At 36.2% G+C, this 27049-nt stretch overlaps 1 protein-coding gene across 1 annotated transcript in view; it reads right to left on the minus strand.

The window, feature by feature from the left end:
* LOC148948116 (uncharacterized) overlaps positions 1–25222 on the minus strand; it is a 57751-nt gene extending 32529 nt beyond the window's left edge. Inside the window, exon 1 of the mRNA XM_089095698.1 lies at positions 25122–25222. Coding sequence (XP_088951824.1) covers positions 25122–25222 — 101 coding nt within the window. The remainder of the gene's footprint in view (positions 1–25121) is intronic.
* Positions 25223–27049: the final 1827 nt, after the last annotated feature.

Here is a 27049-nt window from a genome sequence, read left to right on the forward strand (position 1 = left end):
TATTGACTAGGGGGCGAACCCCCTATGAATATAGAAGTTCGTTACGTAAGTTAATTCGTAAGTTACGTATATTTATTACTAATAAAAACGTTCGTAAATAAAATTAAGCATGTTTCGAGAAAGCCATTAAACCAAATAAAAGTAAAATTAATATACAATTTTTTTTTAATTATTCATGTACGGTGAGCCAAAATCAAAACCTGCATTAATTCAAAAACGTTCAAAAATTAAATAAAAAAAACAAGTTTTTTTAACTGAGAGTAAGAAACGACGTTAAAACTTAAACGAACAGAAATTATTCCGTATATGAAAGGGGCTGTCCCCTCCTCAACGCCTCGCTCTTTACGCTAAGGTTTGACTTTCTCACAACTCTTTTTTTTTTAAATAATAAAAAACTTTAGCGTAAAGAGCGAGGCGTTGAGAAGGGGACAGCCCCTTTCATATACGGAACAATTTCTGTTCGTTTAAGTTTTAACGTCGTTCCTTACTTTCAGTTAAAAAAACTTGTTTTTTTTATTTAATATATGTCAAGATGTAGTCACAGTTAACACAACGGGGATGACTTAGTAAAGAGCGATTATCTCACTTGTTATTGTTCCAACATCATCCTATAGAACAGACGTTCATAAGAAGTACAGAGGAGGAACCTATTCAACCCTAAATTCTAAGATCTTATGCCCTTTTTGCTGACGAAACCGATTGAATAGCACACAACCAACCCGCTCCCTTTGTTTCTCTGGGTTTTCCTACATCCGAATATGAGCCTCTCACTAAAACTAAAAAAAAAGAAATATCACAATTTTCTTTTGAAAGTATGACAATAAACCTAAGAAGGAAGCGAGATACGTGCACCTCTTTGCCGAAATAGCTCATTTTAAAACAACGGCTTCATAAATAATCTTAAAGCAAGTCTCCATTTGGCAGATTCTGCGAATCTGCACCGCCAATCTGCAAATTTCATTTCAACGGAGACTTCTTTTCTGGCTCCGTTTTGGCAGTTTGCAACCTTCGACGATGCCTTTTCTGCAAGATGGCAGAATGGCAGAATCTGTCAAATGGAGACTGGCTTTTACTCAATAGGTAGAACGTGTTATACTTTGTGGAATCCTACATCTTGCAAAGATGTTATTCTACATAATAACAGGCATGGCTTAACATCTCTCTATACCCTCCCTTCCCCTCCTTAATTTCCTAAATGGAAACGGTTTACAGGCCTTTCAATTCCCGATCTTTCTGGGATAATTTAGGAAGCAATCTAATTTAAGATGATCAGATGACCATCCTGTATCAAAACACGCTAAATACATAGTTCACAAATGATGCTTGATTTCCACCACCGTTGGTATGTCAAGAGTTTACGGAAGACTAATAAAGCATTTGAGGTTAAAATTAAAAATAAGGGCACATATTTGCCTGCAGTGCCTTGGACAAGGCCCCAGACAAATCGAAAATAATATTTTTAAAACAAGGGTTTCTTAGTTAAATTCAAGTTGAATGGTGAGAATACACCTTGTCGACTGACATCAAGATCTCGTATAGATTTTGATCAGCCTTACTGCCGGACCCTGGAGACCGTGTCTACCCCTACGAGGGGAAGGCGTTATAACATCGAACCGTCAGAAGCGCGAACGTCAGGAGCAGTACAAATTCCGTCATAACATCGACAAAAAATCCGTCAGAACCTCGAACCGTCATAACATCGAAAATTTTAAAACTTTAGTTTTTGGGGGTTTAGGGGGGGAAAGGTATCTAAGTTAGGTTACGTATGTAATATATGCTATGCTTTATCCCACCCTCCGAATGTGCAAATATATAGCCGAAACTTGTTTCTAAACTATTATATACTTATTACTATTATATAAACTTATAAACTTGTTAAGATGTTATGACGGTTCGAGGTTCTGACGGTTCGATGTTATGACGTTTCGCGCTTGTGACGATTCACCGAAATGGTGGCACACCCCCCATACGAGTTCACAAATATAGAGTATGGCCCTCCCATTGTTCAGCAATCATTTATAACATGGCCCTATATGATCAGAAGACGATCCTAAATCAGATTAAATAAAAAAAACAAATTTTTTTAACTAAAAGTAAGGAACGACGTTAAAACTTAAAATGAACAGAAATTATTTCGTATATGAAAGGGGCTGTCCCCTCCTCAACGCCTCGCTCTTTGCGCTAAAGTTTTTTATTGTTTAAAAAATAGAGTTGTGAGAAAGTAAAACTTTAGCGTAAAAAGCGAGGCGTTAAGGAGGGGACAGCTCCTTTCATATAATTATTTGAAAAAAACTACGTTTTCTAAAGAGTTAAAGAGGCTGAGTTACAAGGTCGAACCTTAAAACGTACAGGGATTAGGAGGCACAGTTGGGGGGCTGCCGCCCCCAAACCCCCGCTTTCGCAGCCTTTAAATAAAAAAAGTTTTTAAACTGAAAGTAAGGAGCGACATTAAATCTTAAAACGAACAGAAATTATTCCGTATATGAAAGAGGCTGTGCCGTCCTCAATGCCTCGCTCTTTACGCTAAAGTTTTTATTGTTTAAAAAAAGAGTTGTGAGAAAGTCAAACTTTAGCGCAAAGAGCGAGGCGTTGAGGAGGGCACAGCCTCTTTCATATACGGAATAATTTCTGTTCGTTTTAAGATTTAATGTCGCTCCTTACTTTCAGTTTAAAAAACTTTTTTTTATGTAAAGGCTGTGAAAGCGGGGGTTTGGGGCGGCAGCCCCCCAACTGTGCCTCCTAATCCCTGTACGTTTTAAGGTTCGACCTTGTAACTCAGCCTCTTTAACTCTTTAGAAAACGTAGTTTTTTTCAAATAATTTCTGCACGTTTTTGTACAGTTTATTACTTATTATTGCTTGACTAACTGTTAGATGATTGTGTATTATTCTTTTCTTTCTCGACAGGGTGTTTTAAGGGTCGACCTTGTAACTCAGCCTCTTTAACTCTTTAGAAAACATAATTTTTTTCAAATAATTTAAAAAAGAAACTGAGTTTTTTTTTTAAAATTTAAATTCAGTATATAAAAAATTTGATCTAACGGTGAATCGAACTCGAGTTTTCCGCCTGACAGCCAGGAGTCTCACCGCTACACTAAAGACACATATCTGAAATTGTTTTTTAGTAAGGTGATGAATCTTTTTGACGCAAGCAAAACTTGATATTTGGTTTTTGGAAAACAGGGAAGGAGTGATCAGATTGAGCTGAAATTTCGAGGATAAGCTCCCAGGCCCCAAGAAACCTTATCCTCTAAATTTCAGCCCGATCAGACAACGTTAAAGGGGAGTTGTGGTGGGAAAAATTAACATGGGCTATTATAGGAAAACGAAGTTTTTCGTAAATGTAAATTCGGGGGATAATATTTTCGGTCTGAAAATATCAAAAGGCCCTAACAGGTCGAATTCTGCTTCGAATGAGTCCTCATTCAACCGGCTCCGGTGCCAACTGGGGCCTGTAGGCGTGGCTAAGAAAAAAAAGAAATGATGATGATAAAATTTAATTGGCTAGATTTGGTTTTTTGAAAACAGGGAAGGAGTGATCGGATTGAGCTGAAATTTCGAGGATAAGCTCCCTGGGCCCAGTAAAGCTTAACTTTTAAATTTCAGCCCAATCGGACAACGTTAAAGGGGAGCTGTGGTGGGAGGGTCGAAACTTCCGGCCCAGTTTACCCCATGAAGATAAAGTCGGAGGAGGATGAAATTTTGCAAGTTTCTTAGTTTGAGCTTGGGCTACAAAATACGATTACCGCCGTCTCTCTGCGACCTCTAGGACCTGAAATCGCTTAACATTGTGGTGGGTCGCCTCTTTATAGAGGCACAAGTGTGCCTCCTTGAGGAATAATTTCTGTTCGTTTTAAGATTTAACTTCGTCCCTTACTTTGAGTTAAAAAAAACTTCTTTTTTTTCTAATTTTTGAACGTTTTTGAATTAATGCAGGTTTTGATTTTGGCTCACCGTACATGAATAATTAAAAGAAAATTTGAATATTAATTTTTACTTTTATTTGGTTAAATGGCTTTCTCAAAACTTGTTTAATTTTATTTACGAACGTTTTTATTAGTAATAAATATACTCAACTTACAAACTAACTTACGTAACGAACTTCTATATTCATACATTTTTAATACATATATTAGGGAGTTCGCTCTCTAGTCAATACCTTGCTCTTTAAGCTAAAGTTTGAATTTTGTTCAAATTCTTTAAAAATGACCGCTTAATCACAAAGGCCGTTAATTAGAATAAATAGCTCTTATGAAAGTACTAAAAGATCTTTAGCTTAAAGAGCGAGGTATTGACTAGGGGTTGAACCCAATCACATATGTAATATTTTCTGTTCGTTTAAAGTTTTGATGTTGCTTCTGTTGCAGCTGAAAAACTTGTTTTTTTATATTTAATTTCTGATCCTTTTTTAAATAATGCTGGGAAGTCCTGCATCCCTTTCATAGCAATGTCTCTTCCCCCATGAAAACTTCCTTCGTGGAAAGACTCTCCCAGATAACCCCCGACCAACCCTCCCCCCCCACTACCAGAAAAAATATCCCCTGAAAACGTCTGTATCACAGTTTATATAATTATCCAGTATGATCATTCCCTATCTCACCCATTATAAAAACCCAGACCGGGGTGCGAATGCTCCGGAGAACGTTTTTGCAGATAGAAACATAAGCGACATCAGATCTTTTCACGGGTAGACAAGTCAGACGCGAAACAATCGGAAACAAGTGGAAACCCGCTATTACGAATAATGCACTTTGTAACCATTTCTCATTGATACACGCAAACACACTGATCCATAAGTGAAGAAAGAAGTGGGAGGAGCTTTTTGTTCGCACCGAGAACGAAGACCAGAAATGATCTGCGATAAGCTTACTGGATAATTATATAAACTGTGGTCTGTATACTTCCCAATAACCAATACTATATGTTAACATTGGGTAAAGTTCATAACTTTCAATCCTTCCCCCGGGAGCTTCAGGGTATTAAGTCATCCTAAAAGACATACTTATAATATTTTCGAACATGCTGAACAAAACGGTTATCTCAAAATTTTGATCGGGTGACTTTAAGGAAAAAATAAGCGTGGGAGGGAGCCTAGTTACCCTCCATTTTTTGGTCACTGAAAAGGGAACTAGAACTTTTAATTTCCATTCGATTGACCCCCTCCCCCAATATTCTAGGACCACTGGGTCGATACAATCACCCCTGGTGAAAAAAAACAAAAAAACAAATAAACACGCACCCGTGATCTTTCTTCTGGCAAAAATACAAAATTCCACATTTTTGCAGATAGGAGCTTGAAACCTCTACAGTAGGGTTCTCTGATACGCTGAATATGATGGTGTGATTTTCTTAAAGGTTATATAGCTTTTAGGGGGTCTTTCCCCCTTTTTTCGAAAATCAGCCAAGTTTTCTCAGGCGCGTAACTTTTGATGGGGAGGACTAAACTTGATGAAGCTTATATATTTGAAATCAGCATTAAAATCTAATTCTTTTGATGTATCTATTGGTATCAAAATACCGTTTTCTAGAGTTTCGGTTACCATTGAGCCAGGTCGTTCCTTACTTACAGTTCGTTACCACGAACTGTTTGAAACCCGATATGAAAATATATAGCACATGGTGTTCTATTTCAACTGAAGCTCGTATTGAAGGATTTGGTTGGTTTTAGTCTGTATGCTGGAGGGCAAAGTCATGGGGTCCAAATTCTCTCCCTCACTACTTTTAAATATTGAACTGGTTTTACTCATGGTTCTTTAGGGGTCATTCAGGGAATGGTTGTAATTGGTCAAACAACTTTTTCTATACCAAATGGCGATTTTAAAAATGTAATTGTGAAAGCTGTTAAACATAATACGGTATTCAAAAATCCATATTTTTGCAAGTAGGCATTCAACTGTTGTTTAAAGTATCCAACTCATCATCAATTTTGAATATGTTAGTTACGAAATATTCAATATTTAAATAGGATAATACTTTATTGTGAAAATACCGATTACATGGTGAAAACCGACATTACAGGCAAAATTCAAACCTTGCATGAAAAATTATGGTTTTGTAATTAAACTTCAATATGAGAAAGGTACTTAGCCAGTTAGATTTAGATGGCTGAATCGATATGTTGACCTTCGGAAAATCGTCAGTGGAAAATATGGGCTTGAATAAATCTCACAAAAATGAGTTGCGACGAAAAAAATCTGGTGAAAATATATCGAAGTTCGATTATTTTTAGTAATCTATTAAGGCAGTTGATTACATCCAGTGTCGATTAAAAAGAGAGAACGCTTATTATTGAGAGTGAGAGACAGGAGGGGGGGCTGCTTTGTGTTCTTTTTTACACTTTCCTTTAAAATGTTTATCTTTTAAAATAAGTGGGAAATAAACCTGTCTTGATAGAATATACATAAAATTCAACATGCACATTTTTGATATGCTGCACTTACTTAAATTATTGATTCTCTTAAAATTTAACACCAGTGGCGAATCCAGGATTTAGTTTGATCCAGATTCGATTTCTTTCCTGGGGGAAGAGGGGACAACTAATAAAAGCGAACGTTCGCATCCATTTAATGATGGCACAAAAGCAATTTTTGTGCCAAAAGTGCCAATGATAGCACAAAGTGCTATTTTAGGTATATTTTTTGTTTCCAGTGAAGAGGGGTGGAAGTTAACTCAGAGCCTAACTATCTCGGTCACACTACCTGGCATCTAATTCAAAATGTGCTAAGTTAAAAATGCGCAGCTAGAGGAGAGCAGAGAACTAAAAACCGAACTTCGAGTTTTTCCGTCTTTTGTCCTGTCACTAACCGTCAATGTCGTGACGGTTTTGACTAACCGCCAATGTCCTGACGGTTAGTGGTTCTAACGGATTTTATTTGTCGATGTTATGACGGATTGTCGATGTCCTGACGTCAGTGGTTCTGACGGTTAGATATTATGACGCCTTCTCAAGTTTTCGAGCAGTAGGAATGATTCACTCTCAGGTCAGGGTTGCCACCGTCAGTAGGATTTTACTAGATCTAGTAAAAAAAAAAAATCTAGTAAATTTAATGGATCTAGTAAATTTCCCCAAATTTAGTAAAAACTGATAGAGAGTCATGATTTATAAGTAAACAAAACTTTTGTTTTACTCTCTATGAATTCAGGGAAAAAAATTATCGTAACCGTGTGATAATTTTCAATTTTTGCTTGTTTGTTTTGAAATTGACAACTTTGCTTGTTTATTTCAGAGACAGACAAGCAGTCACCTATTTCCATAAACAGATAATTCACTTCCGACGTCTAAAGGTCGACAAAATCAGCTTTTTGTGTATCAAATCTTACCAACAAAAAATAAAGCTATAGTGACACTTGTATTTCTGATCATCGGGAGTCTAATGGAATTAAAACAAGATCCAACCACCCAAGATCATTAGGTGAATCTCCTCAGTTTCAAAATTTTTATTGAGCAAAAAGGAGCCTCCTGACAGAAATTAAAAGTAAGAAGAAATGTAACATTATATATATATATATATACATATATATATATATATCTATATATATATATATATATATATATATATATATATATATATATATATATATATATATATATATATATATATATATATATATATATATATATATATATATATATATATATATATATATATATATATATATGTATATATATATCCAAAAACAGGATTTTTGAACTTGTAGGTTTCCGGAATTTTCAATCATACTATAAAAACGAAAGAAAAAAGGAAAAAGATTGTGAAAATCGTATTGATTATCCTCCTATAGTAAAAATCGATGCTTGATGGTGCGCGTGTGGCGTAGCCGCACGCGATCTAAAATTTTTCGTTGAGTATTTAGTAAATTCTTAGGTCAGGGTGGCAACCCTGTCTCAGGTTGCAAAATCTTTTGACTCACCTACTCACCTTTCAAACTGTGCATTAATACTCCAATTTTTGCAAAACTGTATGTAAGGATAGAAAGAACATTAACCCCTTCCGTCACGAATTATTTTCCTAGGTGAAAAAAATTATTCCCTGATTTAAACCTACTATTTAGAGCATAAGTAAGCCATTACCGAAGTGATTTGCTCAAATTCATTTATTAGGATGACGAAAATAGATGTCCAGTTAATTGGACAACGTGACCACTTTACTTTACATGAAAATCCTTGAAACAATTTCTTTCGCCCCGAAAGCAGAGCTCGACATTGCATTTTTGACATCTAGTTGTGGTTTTTAGCTTGCAGCCGTCCATCTTGCATCTCTGGGCGTGCTTGTCCCCTGTATGTACAGGCCAGTGATGATATCCATCATATCGCACATCAGACACAGGCTTGCAGCTGATCTTCCGCTTCCTCCCTACCGTTGTTTGCTCTTCTGTTTCCACGTTTGATTCCCTTGGTCGACCAACTGATCGAAGTGTTGACGTGTGTGCTTGTATTAGGGCACAGGCGACCTCCTTCCGGAAAGCAACAAGATCCAGCTTGTCTCTTCTACCCAGAGATAAGGATTGGCAGTCTCTGATGTATTCCATCCATGAATTTGTGACTGCTAGATCAATCATGTGAAAAATCAATCGCAGTGGCCACTTTCGAGATCGGATGAAGGTACGATACAAACTCATCAGGTGGTCGACTTTATCCACCCCCACCCATACTGGTATTATATCTTCTAATAACTTCTGGTTGTGGAACTTGTATGTATCTACTTTCGGCTTTCGACCACCGTCGTGCATGTCCTATTTCACCGATCCCAACCAAGTTTGAGGCCATAGAAACGATGTTGTTGTCAAGCCATCGGACTATAACCAGCTCGTCTGCACCTAGTACAATTTCTTCCATTGCTCCTCGACCTTCTTTTTTCATCTCTTTTTCTGGCTTGACGGGGCACCGAGTCATTCGATTGGCGCGAACAGTACCAGTTCCATACCATCCTTCCTGTCTCAGAGCTTGGAGCAAGGGGATTGACGTAAAGAAATTGTCGGTGTAGAGCTTGGTCCCTTTTGGAATCTTTCTTCCTGTCATAAGCTTCATGACAATGCCACCCCCAACCCCCAATGCCTTGTATTCTTCAGGAATGATTGTCGTCTTTCCCTGATACACGTCAAAGTTTAGGACCAAGCCATCAGAATTGCAGAGTAAATACAGCTTGATCCCCCATGGACAGGGCTTTCCTCTAATGTACTGTTTAATCTCAAGCTGACCTGTAAATGGGCACATTTGCTCATCTATAGAAACATTTTCATGGGAAAGCAGCTGCTGGCATCGTGCTAGCACCCTATCTATAACTGGCTGAACTTTCCAGAGACGGTTGTTCGGATCTTTGGCAGTTTCGTTGTCAACCAAGTGAAAGCAGGCTCTCAGCCTCATAAAACGGTTTAGACCCATGGCATCCGCAATGAGGAAACCCTAGTTGCCGGGCTCCAATACCATCGGTACCTTGGAAATTTCATGCAGCCCATCACCAAGTGAATGCCAACGAACTTGCGCATTTCTGTAGGATTGGTTACAATGGGATTATTTACATTCTGCTGAATACTGTATCTATTTGTTTCGATGGCAGCCAAATCGAAGAAATCGCTATCAATGTACTTACAGAAGTATTGAAAGGGTGTTGATAGTTGTTCGTTGGCAGCTGTTGCAGTATCAGACCAAGCTGGAATGATCGGGATAAACCGTTTTCTTTTCCATATCACTCGCTGTTGAGTAACGGTCTTAGGCCCAGCCTGGGATATGAGTGGCATATCATCGGGGTCGCTTGAATCAGAAGACACTTCATAAGGATCGAGTGTCTTTAGTGGTGTTAGTTTTGTTCCATTTGTTTCTGATAAGTATTCTTCATCGTCATCTTCAGATACTTCCATATGTGACAAGTCACTGCCAATTGCATCGAAGAAATCAAGTAGTTTATCTGGCTGGATGCGCATGGTATTTCGTCTTGATGAACCTACAAAAAGTAGAGTTTGGTTGCGGCGCTGAGAGAGAGAGAGAGAGATATTTATTTCAAAAAAGTCGCTATCACAAGCCCACAAAGGGCCGAATTCGGAGTTTGGAGTCAACAACAAATAAATGGTTACACTGAAAATGCAAAGAACAACAACGAAATAGAGAAAACCATAATGACAATCATATAAAAGTCAATAGTTAAAACTTTAAAAAGTCAATAAAAAAATTAAAAAAAAGCAAAAATTTGTCAAACTAAACTTAGAGCCAGACATAAATGCATTAAAAACTGGTCAAACTAAACTTAGCACAAAACATAAATGCATTTAAATTAAAAGGGATACTAAGAAAGTGTCAGCAATTAAACTACAGTAAATCAATAAAAGAGTTAAAGACAATAAAAGCTGGTCAAGAAAGGGGGGGCAAGCAACAGAGCGCAAGAACCTGGGCAGGACCATCAGCTAATAAACAACAAAAGAGGGCAAAAAAGAAACTATTGAGACATTTTATTCATTTTCTCTGTAATGAAGGGGATAAAAGTTCTTTCGTATCTGGAAGTAACGCAGCGAATGGGGGACAACGCAGGGATGGGCTCAGAAACAGCTCGAGGCGGCCGTAGTCTGGATGGGGAGTGACGTTTGGGGAAAATACTTGCCGTCCGAGGGTTTGTTATGGCATTTTTGCCATAACAAACGTGCTCTTCCGTGCGCTGGAAGAGCACGTGTCACGTTGTCCACTTAACTGGACAAGGGGAATAAATGACAAGCAGCAATGACATCTGTTCAATTTTCCGATAAAAATATTCGTTTTTCAAGATAGTAGATGGCATCCAAACTACCATAAAACCAAGCCATGCGTCATTTATTTCTCTAAACCTAGTCGCGCAGTCCAGATAATTGGACAGAACTTCAGCATAGCCTCAAGCACATACTTCAAGTGATTTCGGCCATAAAAAAATACCTGTCTATTTCTAATGATCCATATTTTGACACAATAATTTTTTTCGATCATTTTATGTCTTTTTGAAGCAGAGAAAAAAATTATTTTACCTGGTTTTTCCCAATCCATTGTTTCCAATAAAGTCGATGTTCACGTGCTGTCAGGGTGAGAATTAGCGATAAACTGAGGCGATTACACCCCTGAGGCTGTAGCCAGCGAACAGGAGAATATATTAGTGCGATCATATTTACGAAATTCCTAATAGTTAGGAAAAGAAGAGCATTTTTAATTTTGTCCAACTAACTGGTCACGGTGACGGAAGGGGTTAATATTATAAGCTCCATGCTTTTTACTCATTATTATAGAGGCAAAATAAATATTTAATAGGAGGGATACAAGCCACCCAAAATCTATTTAATTTATCGATAGTCTAGTCAATGACTATGCTGTTAAAAAAATGATTCCAGATTACTGCATCGTAAGTACAGGATGTGGGGAATTTTCTCAGTGCAAAGCTACTAGTAACAACTTTGCGAATCTACATACTCTGACAGAGCATGCTAATTAACATTTAAAATAGCAAGTAAATTTTCTTTAAGAGAACACTGAATTTATCTTCATTAACATTCCGTTGTAGGGAACTTATTATGGCAGTAGGAAAACTGTAAACAATTCTAAAAATCTTGATTTTTTGGAGATACGCACCCAAAGGATTCCCTTCTATCGTACACACCTACTCTGGCGGTTCTTAGATTGCCAAGCCATAGTATAATATTTGAAATTATGAATTGCTTTTGTTAGCCTAAATTAACCTAAACCTAATTACCTTACCTAAACCTAAACCTAAATTACCTAAACCTAATTACCTTACCTAAACCTAAATTACCTAAACCTAATTACCTTACCTTACCTAAACCTAAATTACCTAAACCTAATTACCTTACCTTACCTAAACCTAAACCTAAATTACCTAAACCTAATTACCTTACCTTACCTAAACCTAAATTAACCTAAACTTTTAAAGGAAGAAGATGAATTCTATTCGAGCATTGGGATAGGGAAACTTAAATAGGAGAATTTAATATGTTTCTTCTACAAATGTACACGACAATCCTTACAATTCGTAATTTTGCTCAAGTAAAGTGTTTGCTGATCGGCATTTCACTATCAGTCTTATCAGCAACAAAGTAAAAACAAAAGATAATGACAGATCACTTAAGATTTCATGACTTCTTGCGATTTGTGACGGCTTTACCGGAAATATTTAATTTCGTACTTTATAGGAGCATGACACCCACGAACACGGTTGATTGCCCTGGCGTGCGAAAAGAGGCGAAATTTTATCAAAACCAGGCTTCCAAAAACGTTGGTTGTAGCAGCAGTCTTCTAAAGGTATAAATAAAAAACAAGTTTTTTAACTGAAAGTAAGGAACGACATTAAAACTTAAAACGAACAGAACTTATTCCGTATATGAAAGGGGCTGTCCCCTCCTCAACGTCTCACTCTTCACGCTAAAGTTTTTTATTGTTTTGAAAAGTAGAGTTGTGAGAAAGATTCAAACTTAAGCGGAAAGAGCGAGGCGTTGAGGAGGGGACAGCCCCTTTCATATACGGAATAATTTCTGTTCGTTTTAAGTTCTAATGTCGTTCCTAAAAAAACTTGCTTTTTTTAATTTAATTTCTTAACGTTTTTGAATTAATGCAGGTTTTTTTTTAATTTGGCTCACCGTACATGAATAATTAAAACGAAATTTGCATATTAATTTTTTTTACCTTATAATAACCTTATAATAACCTAAGTTAGATTTTTGTTCCAGTTATTTAAAAGGACTCCTGAATCACAAAGGCTGTTTTAGAATAATAACCTCTTTAAAAAGTTAAAAAAAAACTTTAGCGTAAGAGCGAGCTATTGAGGAGAGGCAACCCCCCTTATCAAGGGCGGATCCAGGATTTTTTTTCGGGGGGGGGGTTAATAATTTTTGACTCAGTTTTCTACTAATTTTGCTGATTTTTGCCTAGGTTTTACTAATTTTCGACTTATTTTCGACTCGGTCAAAAATTTCGGGGGGGGGGGGCGGAACCGGGGAACGCCCCCCCCCCCCCCTGGATACGGCCTTGCCCCTTATATACGTAATATTTTCTGTTCGGTTTTAGTTTTTTTGCTCTTTATTTTCAGTTAATGTTGCTCTTTATTTTCAGTTGCAAAACTTGTTTTTATTTTATTTAATTTCTGATTGTTTTTAAAATACTGCTGGGAAATCCAGCACCCCCATCATGGAAATTCTCTTCCCCCATGAAAAATTCCTCCATGAAAATATCCTCCCACGTAAAACCCTCCCCCCCCCCATAAAATTTCCCCCTGAAAATGTCTGTAGACTTCCCAATAACTAATACTATGTGTAAACAATGGGCAAAGTTTATAACTTGCAGCCCTTCCCCTGGGGACTGTGGGGGATTAATTCGTCCTCAAAGACATAGTTATTAATTTTTTGACTTTGCTGAACAAAATGGCTATCTCAAAATTTTGATCCAGTGAATTTGGGAATAAATGAGCGTGGGTGGGGGCCTAGTTGCCCTCCAATTTTTTGTACCTTAAAAAGGGAACTAGAGCTTTTAATTTCTGTTCGAATGAGCCCTCTCGTGACATTCTAGGACCACTGGGTCAATATGATGACCCCCGGGGAAAAAAACAAGAAACAAATAAACACGCATCCGTGACCTTTCTTCTGGCAAAAAATACTAAGTTCTACATTTTTGCAAATAGGAGCTTGAAAACTTAACAGTAGGGTTCTCTCATACGCTGAATCTGATTGTGTGATTTTATTTAAGATTCTATGACTTTTAGGGGTGTTTGCCTCTTTTTTGAAAATTATGCAAATTTTACTGGCTTGTAATTTCTTATAAGTAAAAATAAAATTGATGAAAATTATATATTTAAAATCAGCATACAAATACAATTCTTTTGATGCATCTATTGGTATTAAAATTTCGTTTTGTAGAGTTTCGGTTACTATTGAGCCGGGTCGCTCCTTACTTGCAGTTCGTTATCATCGCATGAACTGTTTGAGGTAGTCTTCCTTTAAAAGGATTAATTTAAAAAACAAAGTTTTTTCAGGGAAGTGAAAAGCGAAGTTAAAACTTAAAACGAACAAAAATTATTACATCACAGCCTTTCTGACATATATCAATAAAACGAGTGCAAATAAACCAATTGGTGCCATTTCCCATGTCTGTAGGATTACAGAAAACTACCCCTTTACTGAAAACACAAAACCCAAGTATAAAACAAGAATATTGATTTAGGAGTCAAAAGTAAATACGTAGCATCACAACAACAAACTAATTAATTAAAATTACAATTAAAATCATCTTAAAAACTTAGGCAAAAAAATAATAAGTTTAAAGTCATTACACAGCATATAAAATAATGGATTGATTTATCAGGTAACATCCTTTTCTCACCTGGTATTACTCGAAATAAAGAACATATCAAGCGTAATATGAACTCTGGAAATCCAGTTACTTCTCTCTATAAAACGGAAGATTTTAAGTTGTGACACAAATTCTAAAGCGAGTCTGTAGTCCTAATACTAATAAGGTTCCTTAACTTCGAACTTGTCTACAAACTAATCATGAAATGTCCTTTTCAGATCCAAAATGACAGTCAATCATTGAACTGAGCTCATTGTAAAAAAGTGATGCCAAATTAAACGAAAAAAATAAATAAGGCAACAATTTAAAAAAGTTTTACTTTTATACTGTTGAAAATGTCTTTAAGAGGTTTCATTTACCATATCAAAACTCCTATACTGTTTTGTGTTTTCAGTAAAGCGCTAGTTTTCTGTAATTCTACAAACATAGGGAAATATCGCCAGTTGATTTATTTGCATTAGTTTTATTAATATATGTTAGATAGGCCGTGAAGTAATAATTTTTGTTCGTTTTAAGTTTCAACTTCGCTCTTTCTTCCATCGGAAAAACTTGTTTTTTTAAAATTAACCTATGATCGTGTTTTATTAAAATTTAATTTAGAAACACCACTGCAATGACCTTTTCTATTTTTACGGAATAATTTCTGTTTGCTTTAAGTTTTAATGTTGGTCCTTAGTTTTAATTGAAAACTTATTTTTTTATATAATTTCTAATTTACTTAAGAAGTGACATGCAAAAGTGTTGTTTTAGTGCTATATCACACTTACGGATGGTAGAAATGATAAACATAATATAGATATGAGCAACAGCTTTTAAATGAGCCACTAAACGTCACCCTAAAAAGTTCTGGTAGCCCACTAGCCCCAGCTTTTCCACTTGAGACATGGGACCCAAAGTGCTGTTTTTAGTGCCATTTGGAGCTTGCTGATGGTGGAATTTATAGGAAGGACGTAAAAAGGGGCGTAATTTTCTATGGGACAGTGAGGAGGCAACTACCCCTCTAAACCCAAGTTTTCCCCCAGACCTCATTTTGCCCCCCAGCTGAAATTTAGTTTCTGTAAAAAATCTTGCCAAAACTAAGATAAGCCTGCATAATTCAAGTATCCAGAGAAACAGGTCAGTTTTCTTAAGTATATCTTTGTCTTTATGGTAATATATGGCTCATTTTTCAGTTTTCACTATCATTTTCCCTTGATTAGGTAAAATTGGCTCCAACTTGCCCCCCGCTCCAGGAATTTGACGAAATTACGCCACTGGACGTAGATATGAGTAATTTCTTTTATCTTAGCTATTAAAAATCTATCTAGATACCTGCGATACATATACGCCCAATAAAAATACGTTCATATCGATACGCGGGATATAAATACATCTGATACCGATACAGTTTGCAACTCTTTCCCCAGGGACTATGGAGGGTCATATCATCACCAAAACCAAAGATATTTGACCTTTGAAGTATGTTGAATAAAATGGCTATCTCAAAATTGTGACTGAATGCCTTTGAGGGGGGGGGGCTAGTTGTCCTCCAATCTTTTTGGTCACTTAATAAGGGCACCAGCAAATTTAATTTCCGTTGGAATGGTCTATAATACATCTCTCTATGTTGTTCAGGTCACCCCTTAGCCCTGCTAGAAAAACAAAAATAAATAAAAAACGGGAGACATATCAGTGCTACCCATGCAAAAAATTCACTTTCCTTTTTGTTGAAGGAGGGGGGTTGTAATTTCCCATAACTAGGTTTTTAACAGTGCTGATTCTAATGGTAGACTTTTCATTTTGATCTGACGCCATTTTTGAGGGGTTTCAGACTTTTTTCGAAATCCCCATAAATTTCTTTTCGCAATAAACTTTTACTTTTAAGACGAACAAAATAAGTTACCATTCCTGAGTCAGTGTCAGATGGCAATTTTTTTTCGTCATGCAGTTTTTTTCGAAAAAGTTTTTTACTTTCGGTTACTATGGGCTGTGGTTCGCTCTTTACTAGGTTGCAGCGACCGCTGCAACCATGATGGCTATGTAACCTTCACGAGAAAAGGCCTGGGATGATATTACAAAAAAAGGCAATTAGAATAGGAAACTAGAAAGGCAATTAGAAATTAGACTAGTTATTAGATCTTCAGCAATTTATGGGCACGTACATACGATTTTTTTTTCCCTCGGAGGAGGCCAATAATAAAATAACAATGTTATTTAATGGGTTGAATAGGAATTGCCAAGAAATACGGAAAAATTTATGATTTCAGGGGGTGGGCCCTGACCCCCCAGCCAACGTCCCAGTAATATAGGGATTAGAAACTACCAGCACTCTGACATCTGGCAACTTAATATGGCATCTGGCGCCTGAAATCTGGCAACTTTATGAAAAAACTACCAAATTTTTAAAAAATATTGAATAATTTTGAATAATCATTTGAAAATATAAATGATTTTGAAAAAATAATGAAAAAAAATAATTTTGAAAAAAATATTGAATAATCTACAACGTTACAGGATTGAAGTGGTAATTTCTGTGTAAGTGATATGGTTAAAATACAGTTTATACAAAGTAGGCTTTCGCAAGTTTTGGAAATTATTGGCAGGTTGCTTAAACTAGTTGAGTTTAAGCTAGTAGGCCTACTGGTGACCAAATTCTGCTATCTTGAACCTCTCCTATATTTTAAAATGAAAAAAATATAATAACTATCAAACTGTTTTGGTAAAGTTTAAAAAAGAAATAAATCGTCAAAGGATAGATGGCGTTAGTGGTCTTCCTTTTTGGAACTCGGTCCCGTATTCAATCTCCGTGATCTTAAAAAAAAGGTTCAAAATCCTTGCATTTTTGGGAAGATAAGCATGGCAGAAACTTTGAATCGGGAGGAAGGGAGGAATTTGCGGCATCACGGCAGGGCCAGGCAGCGCCTATTATATTAGAACGAACATTTCCAGATTTTGTATTATTTCTTATTGTGGTTGCACATTTGTTTTATTCAAATCAGTACATTTCTCAGAGCGGTTTGTTTTTTAACACTACATTTCAACGTATTTTTGCTCGACAATTGTGTTTTCACTGTGTTTTCGCTCATATATATAAGATAGATATTTATTGGCAAAAAGACTATCACAAACCCGAATTCATACTTCTGTTTTATATAGTTTTTATAGTAGGCCGAATTCATACTTCTTAGTAAAAAAAAAATAAATAAATAAGTAAATAAATTAAAAAAAATACAATAAAAACATATAGTTAACACTCTAACAAAACACAACAGGTAACAGTCAGAAAATACAAAAGTCATAAATATAGGTCATAATTATAAAATATTTTATAGGTCATATTATAAAAAGATAAAAAGAATAACAAATAAAATAGCCAAATTTAAAAAAATCAAAAAATACTACGTATCAAAATTTAACTTTTTTGGCAAACTTACGGGTCATGATTTTGGTTGATTTTATTGGAATAAAAGGGAATGACGACGTTATCTTATATCAGACATCTACTTGGGGATTCCGTATCAAAACCAAATATTAGGAAATCGAATTCGTAACTAAAAACACATTAGAGAAGTAGACTAGCCACCTTTCATTTGTAATATCTATTGCAAAAAATTGCATCACTGCAATTTTGTCATTAAAAGAAATGAAAGAATACATTATGTGCCTTTTTTCATTTTTTTTCCCTTTGACTAAAAATTTGTGTCAGCCGCAATAGATCTTAGTGGGGCCCGGAAACCAGTTGTATTAGCTTCTTAAGCAAACAAGAAATATAATTAACAACAAAGTAATAAAAGTGGTGTTGGAAGCTGCCAATATATCAGTAGGCCAAAAATAGATGCGAATTGGGCTTGCAGTAGGCTTGTTGGATATTTTTAAATATCCTTTATCTGCAATTGAATCGTTTTAACAAAACAAAGAAAAAAATCTTGTTTTTACAAAATATTCGATTCGTGAAGATAAACTCAACCAGGAAGCTTCAGTAACTTCCTTTTGCAAAATAATTACATCACAAGTAGTTAAATATAAAGTATTTGGCTTCCAAACTAAAAACTCCTTAAAGGTTAGTGGCCCACAGCTTTATTTGGAAGTTCTACATTGGGCCCTTTTTCGACTCAACAAACTACTGAGCTTTTCCCCTTCTTACAAAAGGCCTAACTTGTTCTACTTTCGCCCAGGGTTTGCGCAGATAATTTCTTTTTTTGCTAGTTTCTCTTAACTAGGGCCCGAGTAAAAAAAAGAAAAACATAATTTTTCATCAGTGAAATAAAGTTTTAAAAGTCTATAGAATACCTAATATTGCATTATGTCTACAAAAAATTTTTGCAAAAATACCCGTTTTATATTTAATTTTTCTGAACTTGGCACTTAACTCAAACCTTGTTTGAATGGTTTACCATTTTGCGTGTTTTTAAAGCTGATTTTTTGGCACTTTTTGTTCTCGGGCCTTGTGACTAAGGTACACTAAAAATATATCATTTTTCATCAGTGAAGTTAAAGCCTTATCAGTCGGAAAAAAATTGCTCCTTGATGCATTATGTCTGGAAAACTTGCTATGCGGAAACACCCACTTTTTATTTTATTTTCCGAATTTGGCACTGCATTCAAGTATAATTTACAAAATTTGACATTTTTATTGTTTTTAAAGCTTAATTTTTGTTTTTTTGCTCGGGACGGATGACTAAGCCTTTAAAAAATGTCTTTTCATGAGAAAGGTAAGGCCTAAAAATCCGAAAAATGGACTTATTGTATGTCTAGGAGATAAATGTCTCTAAAACCCCTGGTTTTGCTTCATGTTTCAGATTTGGCGCAGTATTCAAATACTATTTGCACTATTTGAAAAATATAATATTTTCAAAACATTGATTTTTATTATAACAAATCACAATAAAACAATTAAATCAGCTGCGATGCATAAATAATTAACACAGAGATATAGTACTGATGTCCTGTTGTATTACGAGGCGTAAATTAACTTTACCAGGCGTGTGTTCAGGGGGGGGATATGGTGTTTATGGGTCTGTACTGTCTAAATATCAATAGTTTTGCAATTTTTCCCATAATTTGACATACTTTTTTCAGAATGTGGCTATTTTTGGTACTTATGCATTATACGGTACCCACGAAAGAAGTCAAGTTTGGTTAATGCTAATGAAATAAAATAGGATGAATATATAATAGTTTAGAAACAAATTTGGGCTATATATTTTCACATTAGGGGGTGGGGGGTAAAGCATAAAATATATTAAATACGGAACCTAACCTAGGTACCCCCCCCCCTAAAACCAAAAAAACAACAGTTTAAATATTGTAAACTCAAAGAGAAACCACGCTTTGCGATCAATTTACCTCTTGCAAGTACCCGTTTGAGGGGTTCCCATTAGTATTTCCTTGTACAGTCTAAAGTAATGGGTACTGCATAATGCATAAGTACCCTATTTTTCTTTTCCAGGTTCCCCCATCCTTTTCCCCCCTCACCTCTCCTTTTCAGGTTTCCCCCTCTCCCGACGCGTTTGAACCTTCGGCCAGGGTTGCCAACGGATCAAAAATAAAATCCCGATTTTGCTTCTAAAAAAATCCCGGACACAAAAAAAATCCCTGACTGCAAAAAAAAAATCCCGGAAAACCGGGATTAATCCCGGACGATGGCAACCCTGCCTTCGGCAAATACCGGATCTGGGTGCTTATCTGCACTGCACTATAAAAAGGAGCAGACGCATCGTATCGGAGGAGCCGCAGACGCTCCTCCTCATCCTAAAAAGGAGGAGATAATAGCCGCAGACGTGTCGGTTTGATATTTTATCAAAACAACGAATACATCATCAAAAAATGATAACGTTGCCCGCGTGGATTTTACTAAGAGGGGGCAATAAAATGTATACTCGCTAGAAGAACTATGTGCTCAGAAATTAGGGAGGCTAATTGAGGACAGAGGGGAGTGACAACTACCCTCCTAGATTTTGAAAAATAGGTCTTTTATATTTTCATTTAAAACATCGAAATTAAAACAAAATTGCCCTTTCTAGATTTTGAAAACTATCTTTTTTTTTGTTTTTCATGAGACAAAACAGGAAAAAATCCTTGTCTCCCCAAATTTTCGTAAATTACCACTCGTGTTCGAAGTCACTCATTAATCACCAATTAAGTTTTCTCCACGGCCGTGGCCATTTTACGCAACCTAGTGGGCATCTCAGAATGCTACATGGCCGCAGGGCTCCATCACACTTGGCACAGTTTCCGCCACGCTGGACACAGTTTCTGCCACACTTGGCATAGTTTTCGCGACAATTGCCAGATTTTCTCCATGCTTGTCACGCGCTAATTAGTGTATATGATTTCTGAAAGTAGGGGCCCACTCGATTTTCCACGGAAATCTAAACGGTACTTATTTATTATATAAAACAAACATCAAACTACCACAAAAAATTATGGAAGGGGAGCCACCCAGAGCGTGCAACCTAAAATAACCTAACCTGACCAAAATACCAACTGTTTATAGTTGGTATTACCAAATATATACCAAAATACCAACAAAATAAAAAACAAAATATTTAATTAAAAAAAACTATAATTTGGTTTCTCAACGAGCAGAAGGTTATTGTCTGGTATACACAGCGTGAAAAACTGGGTATTCGCAATACAAGTTCTCGGGTGTGTTTTATATTTTAGACCATTACCATCTAAATACTAAAGCAACAGATTTCATTTCTAATTAGGTCACCAAATGCTTGTCTAAATGCCTTATTATTTATGAATATGTATTAATATTTAAAACTGGAAAAAATGTCACTTCCAATTTGTTTGTTTTTTGTTTTATTTTTCTTCACGCTAGAATTCTTGCTAATATTTGAAACCAGAGCAATTCCTGAAAATAGCTTTACGCGATTTTTAAAAATTGTCTTTTACGCGAAAATGACCTTTGAGATGATTTAAAATAACTTTTAACACCATGACACAGTCTCTAAAAATGAATTTTTGATAAATAGAGATTTCTAGATAGGGAGCAATAATCATTTATTATGAATCTTGGTATGAGATTAACAATTCTAGTCGAGCCGAGTCCTAGCCAAGTGGTTAGCACGCTAGACTTGAAACTCCGAGGACAGAGGTTCGAGTCTTGGTGTCGCTAGTTATTTGGTTTGGAACGGAGGTCAATGGTGTGACTCTATAGGCATAGCCAGAGTCAATCCACCTCTAAATTGGTACTTGTAGAGATGTGGGGGAAAAACTAGAGAAGCGTTGGATGATTTGCCCCCAACCACGCGGCGCACTCTCGGCCAAAGGTAGAAAATCAGAAGATTATTACCTCCGCTATGCAGACCATTGGTCGGCATGCGAGAAAGTTTTAAGAGATTTGTTATGAGAAATGGCGAATCTCAAATCTCGTTGGTAACCCAGCCTCCCCACCCCCCGTCTAAACACAAATTCTGGTTCCACTCCTGGTTAAAAGTATCAATTTTTTTCGTTCTGTAACATTAAATATCAAACCACGGAATCTCCGTACTTCCATGATTTAGTCATAAAGCAACTATTGTATATTTTGGCTTGATCGTTTTCTCATTCCTCTTTGATTTTAGATTTCTCCTTTTATTTTTTAAATCATTTGTCTTAAATTCTTTCTTTTTCAATACTGAGGATGTCTTGTTGGATACAGGCGAAATATTTGTGTGACTGTTCTTTTTCTGTCTGCTAACCACAGAACCGGTCTTTTTCTGTCTGCTAGTCACAGAGAATCACAAGATTCTCTTCCTTGGTCTTAAAGATACCACTGATGGCCAGAACAACTAATTTGTTATGAACACGCTTACAGAAAAAAGCATTACCATCTAAATGGAAAAGTGCAATAAGCAATTTATTCAAAACGATTTATTCAATGTTTTGTTTTCAGTAGAAGCACAAATTAGCCTGAGTCATTTTAGAGATTAGATGTGGCGGCTACACCACAATTAGGCCTATTGGTAGTCAAATCTGCTCGTTTCTATGGCTTTATGGCTATTTCTGTTGGTCACAGGTTTATTTACTCCTTACTTTTCCAACTGTAATAAAAATTTATTAGAAACGGTTAAAATCTTTTTATTAGAGAATGAAAATAAAATAAAAACCTTTGACACAAAACTAATAATAAAGTCCAAATATTTCGGCTTAACATCCGGAAGCCTTCGGGTTCTTTATCTTTGAGACAGTCAGCCAACGCTGAAGCTCACCAAATGATTTTCAGGTACTGAATCCCCTTAATATTAACCTTTGATTAGTAATCACCAGCATAAAAAATCCTGCAAAATAAATCAAACAGTTCGTGGTAACGAACTGTAAGTAAGGAGCGATCCGGCTCAACAGTAACCGAAACTCTAAAAAACGGGATTTTGATACCCATAGATACATCAAAAGAATCAGATTTTAATACTGATTTCAAATATATAATTTTCATCAAGTTTAGTCCTATCCATCAAAAGTTACGCTTGAGAAAATTTGACTGATCTTCGAAAAAAGGAGGAAAGACCCCCTAAAAACTATAGAACCTTAATGAAAATCACACGATCAGATTCAACGTATCAGAGAAACCTACTGTAGAGGCTTTAAACTCCTATCTGCAAAAAAAGTGGAATTTTTACCAGAAGAAAGATCACGGATGCGTGTTTATTTGTCTTTTGTTTTTTGTTTGTTTTTTTCACCAGGGATGATCGTATCGGCCCAGTGGTCCCAGAATATCGTGGGAAGACTCATTCAGATGGAAATTAAAAGTTTTAGTGTCCTTTTTAAGTGACCAAAAAAATGGAGGGCAACTAGGCCCCCTCCCACGCTCATTTCTTTCCCAAAGTCGCCCGATCAAAATTTTTAGATAGCCATTTTGTTCAGCATGGTCGAAAATATAATAAATACGTCTTTTAGGATGACTTAATCCTCCAAAGTCCTCGGGGGGAGGGCTGAAAGTTATGAACTTTACCCAATGTTTACATATAGCCTAGTATTGGTTATTGGGAAGTATACAGACGTTTTCAAGGGGGATTTTTTTCTGGTAGTGTGGGGGGGTGGGGGTTATGCGGGAGGATATTTCCATGCAGGAAGTTTTCATGGGGGAAGGGCATTGCTATGAAGGGGGCGCCAGCAAAAAACGATCAGAAATTAAATAAAAAGAAAAACAAGTTTTTCAACTGAAAGTAAGGAGCCACATCAAAACTTAAAACGAACAGAAATTATTAAGTATATGATTGGTTTCGCCCCCTAGTCAATACCTCGCTCTGTAAGCCAAAGATTTTTCAGTACATTCATAAGAGCTATTTATTCAAATTAACGGCCTTTGTGATTAATGGGTTATTTTTAAAGAATTGGAACAAAATTCGAACTTTAGCGTAAATAGCGAGGTATTGACTAGAGGGGAGAACCCCTAATATACGTATTAAAAATATATGGATATAGAAGTTCGTTACGTAAGTTAATTCGTAAGTTACGTATATTTATTACTAATAAAAACGTTCGTAAATAAAATTAAACAACTTTCGAGAAAGCCATTTAACCAAATAAAAGTAAAATTAATATGCAATTTCTTTTTCATTAATCATATACGGTGAGTTTTGTGATGAAGTTTTTTTTAACTGAAAGTAAGGAGCAACATTAAAACTTAAAACAAACAGAGATTATTCTGTTTCGTATATGAAAGGGGCTGTCCCCTCCTCAACGCCTCGCTCTTTACGCTAAAGTTAGACTCTTTCTCACAACTCTTTTTTTAAAACAATAAAAAACTTTAGCGTAAAGAGCGAGGCGTTGAGGAGGGGCCAACCCCTAAAAAAACTTTATTGTGCTAAGAATCGGAAGTCATTTCCTAAGAATACTCTATTTTTTTAATATTCTATTTGGTTTTGGAGACGCTCGCGCAACAATTTTTTAATCTCACATTAGTTCAAAAAGTCTTCAGTACCCTCTCTAATATCACTTTTATGTCACATAATGTCCCATTTATGAAAAAATTGACTTACTGTACTTTCCAATTGGACATCTTTATTGTGATTTCAGGCTCAAGTTTATTATTAGATTTTAAATTAAAATACCTTTCAATTAAATACCAATTCAATTAAATACCTTTCAATTCAATTAAATACCGCTCAATTCAATTAAATACCAATTCAATTAAAAAACCCTTTACTGCAAACCAGTAAAGATAGTGAAAGCCATTTGTGAAATATATGATCTGCAATTTCATTTATGTATTTTATTTATCTTTGTTTAAAGTCTCTCAACTACGCTTCAAAAACCCTTACAATACCCATTTCGGTGACCATACAGCATTCACCATTTGTTAATATGGAAAACTAACTACTGTGTGTGACTGCCTTACTTTGGGCCCTCTAAGGACACAGATCACAAAAATTTTTGCATGAAATTAGTTTCAACAAGGTGGAATATGTCCACCTGCCTATTAAAGCCTCTATTTTAAAGGGTCTATTTGCATAATTTCACCCCCATATCCAAATTTTGTGGATCGTTTGACAGTTCTGATTAAAATGGCGATGTTGAAGTCTTTATAGGATTCCACTTGGGCTGGGAGACTACCGAGCCCACAAATGTAGAATAGAGGATGGTTGATTGCCCTTCGATCAGTTTCAGCCTTTAATAGGGTTTCAGATTTTTCGATATGCAATCGAATGAGCCCTCTCCCAGCTTTCTATACTTGCCCGTTCTTAATAAGACTTGAAGAAGATAACAAAATATGAAAGACGTGAAACATGCTAGTGTTTATTATATGCTCAACCTCTGTGGGACATCGGTTCTTTGTCTCAAAGGGTCTAATCTCCCCCTAGCAGTTAAAAATCAACCTCTACCAGTAGTCAAATTTCTCTTACCTCCAAGCAGATGATCTCGATGGGGGATCGATCAGCCTTCCATGACCCTTAACTCCAGCTCCAATTGTAACAACAAGTAGACATTGAAGGAATAAGTCCATACTCTGAAAAAAAAGTCATTTATATATTTCTGGCTCAGAGAAAGCAGATGGAGAAGATTTTTATCACTTAAAAAAACTGACCAGAGACATCGCTTGTACTACCTGTCGAGTACACCTGGTTAAAGAAAAAGATGTTGGTGGTGATTTTCTTCTAAACAAGATGGTATTTTCTCTGTGCTTCACCTAAACATTCAGGGACTTTGTTCCTCTTTTGATGAGCTGAAACGGATCGTCAGTGGTGGAACTCCGGTTGTTATTGAATTATGTGAAACTTTCCTGGATTCAAAAAAGGATATTCTTTTAGATATCCAAAGATTTAGGGTGGAGAGTATGAACCGGAAACAGATGGCGAAAGATGGCCTTGTCCTGTATATTGCCGATCATCTTGTATATAATTTTCGAAGTGATTTGAGTAGAAATGAGGAAGGAATCTTTGAATCCCTTTTTATTGAGATTAAGTCAGGTTGTAAGAATTTAGTTGTCGGTTTGGTTTACAGATCCCCTAGTGGATCTATTCCTTCGCTTATGAAAATTCTGGAAGAGGGTTTGGACTTAGTCCAAAAGCATCCCTGCGAACTAATCCTTACTGAGGATTTCAACCTTAACCTGCTGGATCAAAATTCTGCTTCGGCTGCAGATTTTTGTCAATGATGCTTTCCGCGGGAACTTTACCCTCAGTTTGTATACCAACCCGAGTTACTGAGATGCATGCATCACTTATTGATAATGTTTTTTCGTCACTAGATGTCTTAGATAATTCGGTGATGGTTAGTGATATTTCTGATCATTTTCCTGCTATTTCACAATATAGGACTGCTAATCGATCGCAGCGTAAAGTTTCGCCATCTAATCTCCCATTTTTTCGTTTTGGTGTTAGTGAGATCAGTCTACTTAAATCTCGTTTGACTGATCAGTCATGGGATAGTTTGGATTCTGAATCGGATTTTAACCGCTCTTTTGATTTCTTTTATGATTCAGTAAAAGAAGGCATCCTAGAAGTTTGCCACCAGAATCCAAAGCCTCATGCCTCGAAAAGGAGAGTACTGCTGAATCCGTGGATGACACCAGGTCTCCATAAAATCTGGAAAAGGAAAAATTATCTGTGGAAACTATACAAGGCTTCGTCATCTGCTTCTCATCATCAGCGGTTCAAGGCCTATAGGAGTATATTTAATTCTCTGTGTTGGAAGGCCAAGTCTCAGTATTATCACAGGAAATTTTCCGAGTGTGGAAAGGATGTTGGGAAGACATGGAAAATTATTAATTCTGTACTTAAACCTACTCCCCCTCCGCCTTCAGTTCCAACAACGCTTATTGTTGACGTTAAAATTGTCAAAGGATAAGAAATTGTTCAGCTAGAGATTACTTCTTATTTTGATAATATAGGAAAAACGACTGCTTCATCTGTGAGCTCTACAACTCCTCGTTGCGATTTCAGAGCCTATCTTGGACCCCCATGTTTAAAGTCAATGGTCTTGAACCCTGTTTCTGAGTTTGAGGTAGCTCGGATCGTAAATGCACTTAAAGGTTCATCGTCTTCAGGGCCAGACAGAATTCCTACAAGGGTTATCCGTGCCGTTCTTCCTGCTATTCTGTCACCATTGACTAAGCTTGTCAATCTGTCTTTCGTGAAAGGAATTTTCCCTGAATCACTAAAGCGAGCTAAGGTTATAGTGCTGTTTAAAGGTGGGTTCCGGAGTGATCCTAATAATTATAGGCCAATTTGTCTTCTATCTGTTTTCAGCAAAATTTTTGAGAAGGCTATGCTATCCAGGCTTCTTAGTTTTCATATGTCAAAAATTTTTTCCATAATTTCCAGTTCGGATT

Source organism: Artemia sp. Qi Xiang Cuo, chromosome 10, assembly GCF_049724085.1.
Source record: "Artemia sp. Qi Xiang Cuo chromosome 10, ASM4972408v1, whole genome shotgun sequence".
Lineage (NCBI taxonomy): Eukaryota > Metazoa > Arthropoda > Branchiopoda > Anostraca > Artemiidae > Artemia > Artemia sp. Qi Xiang Cuo.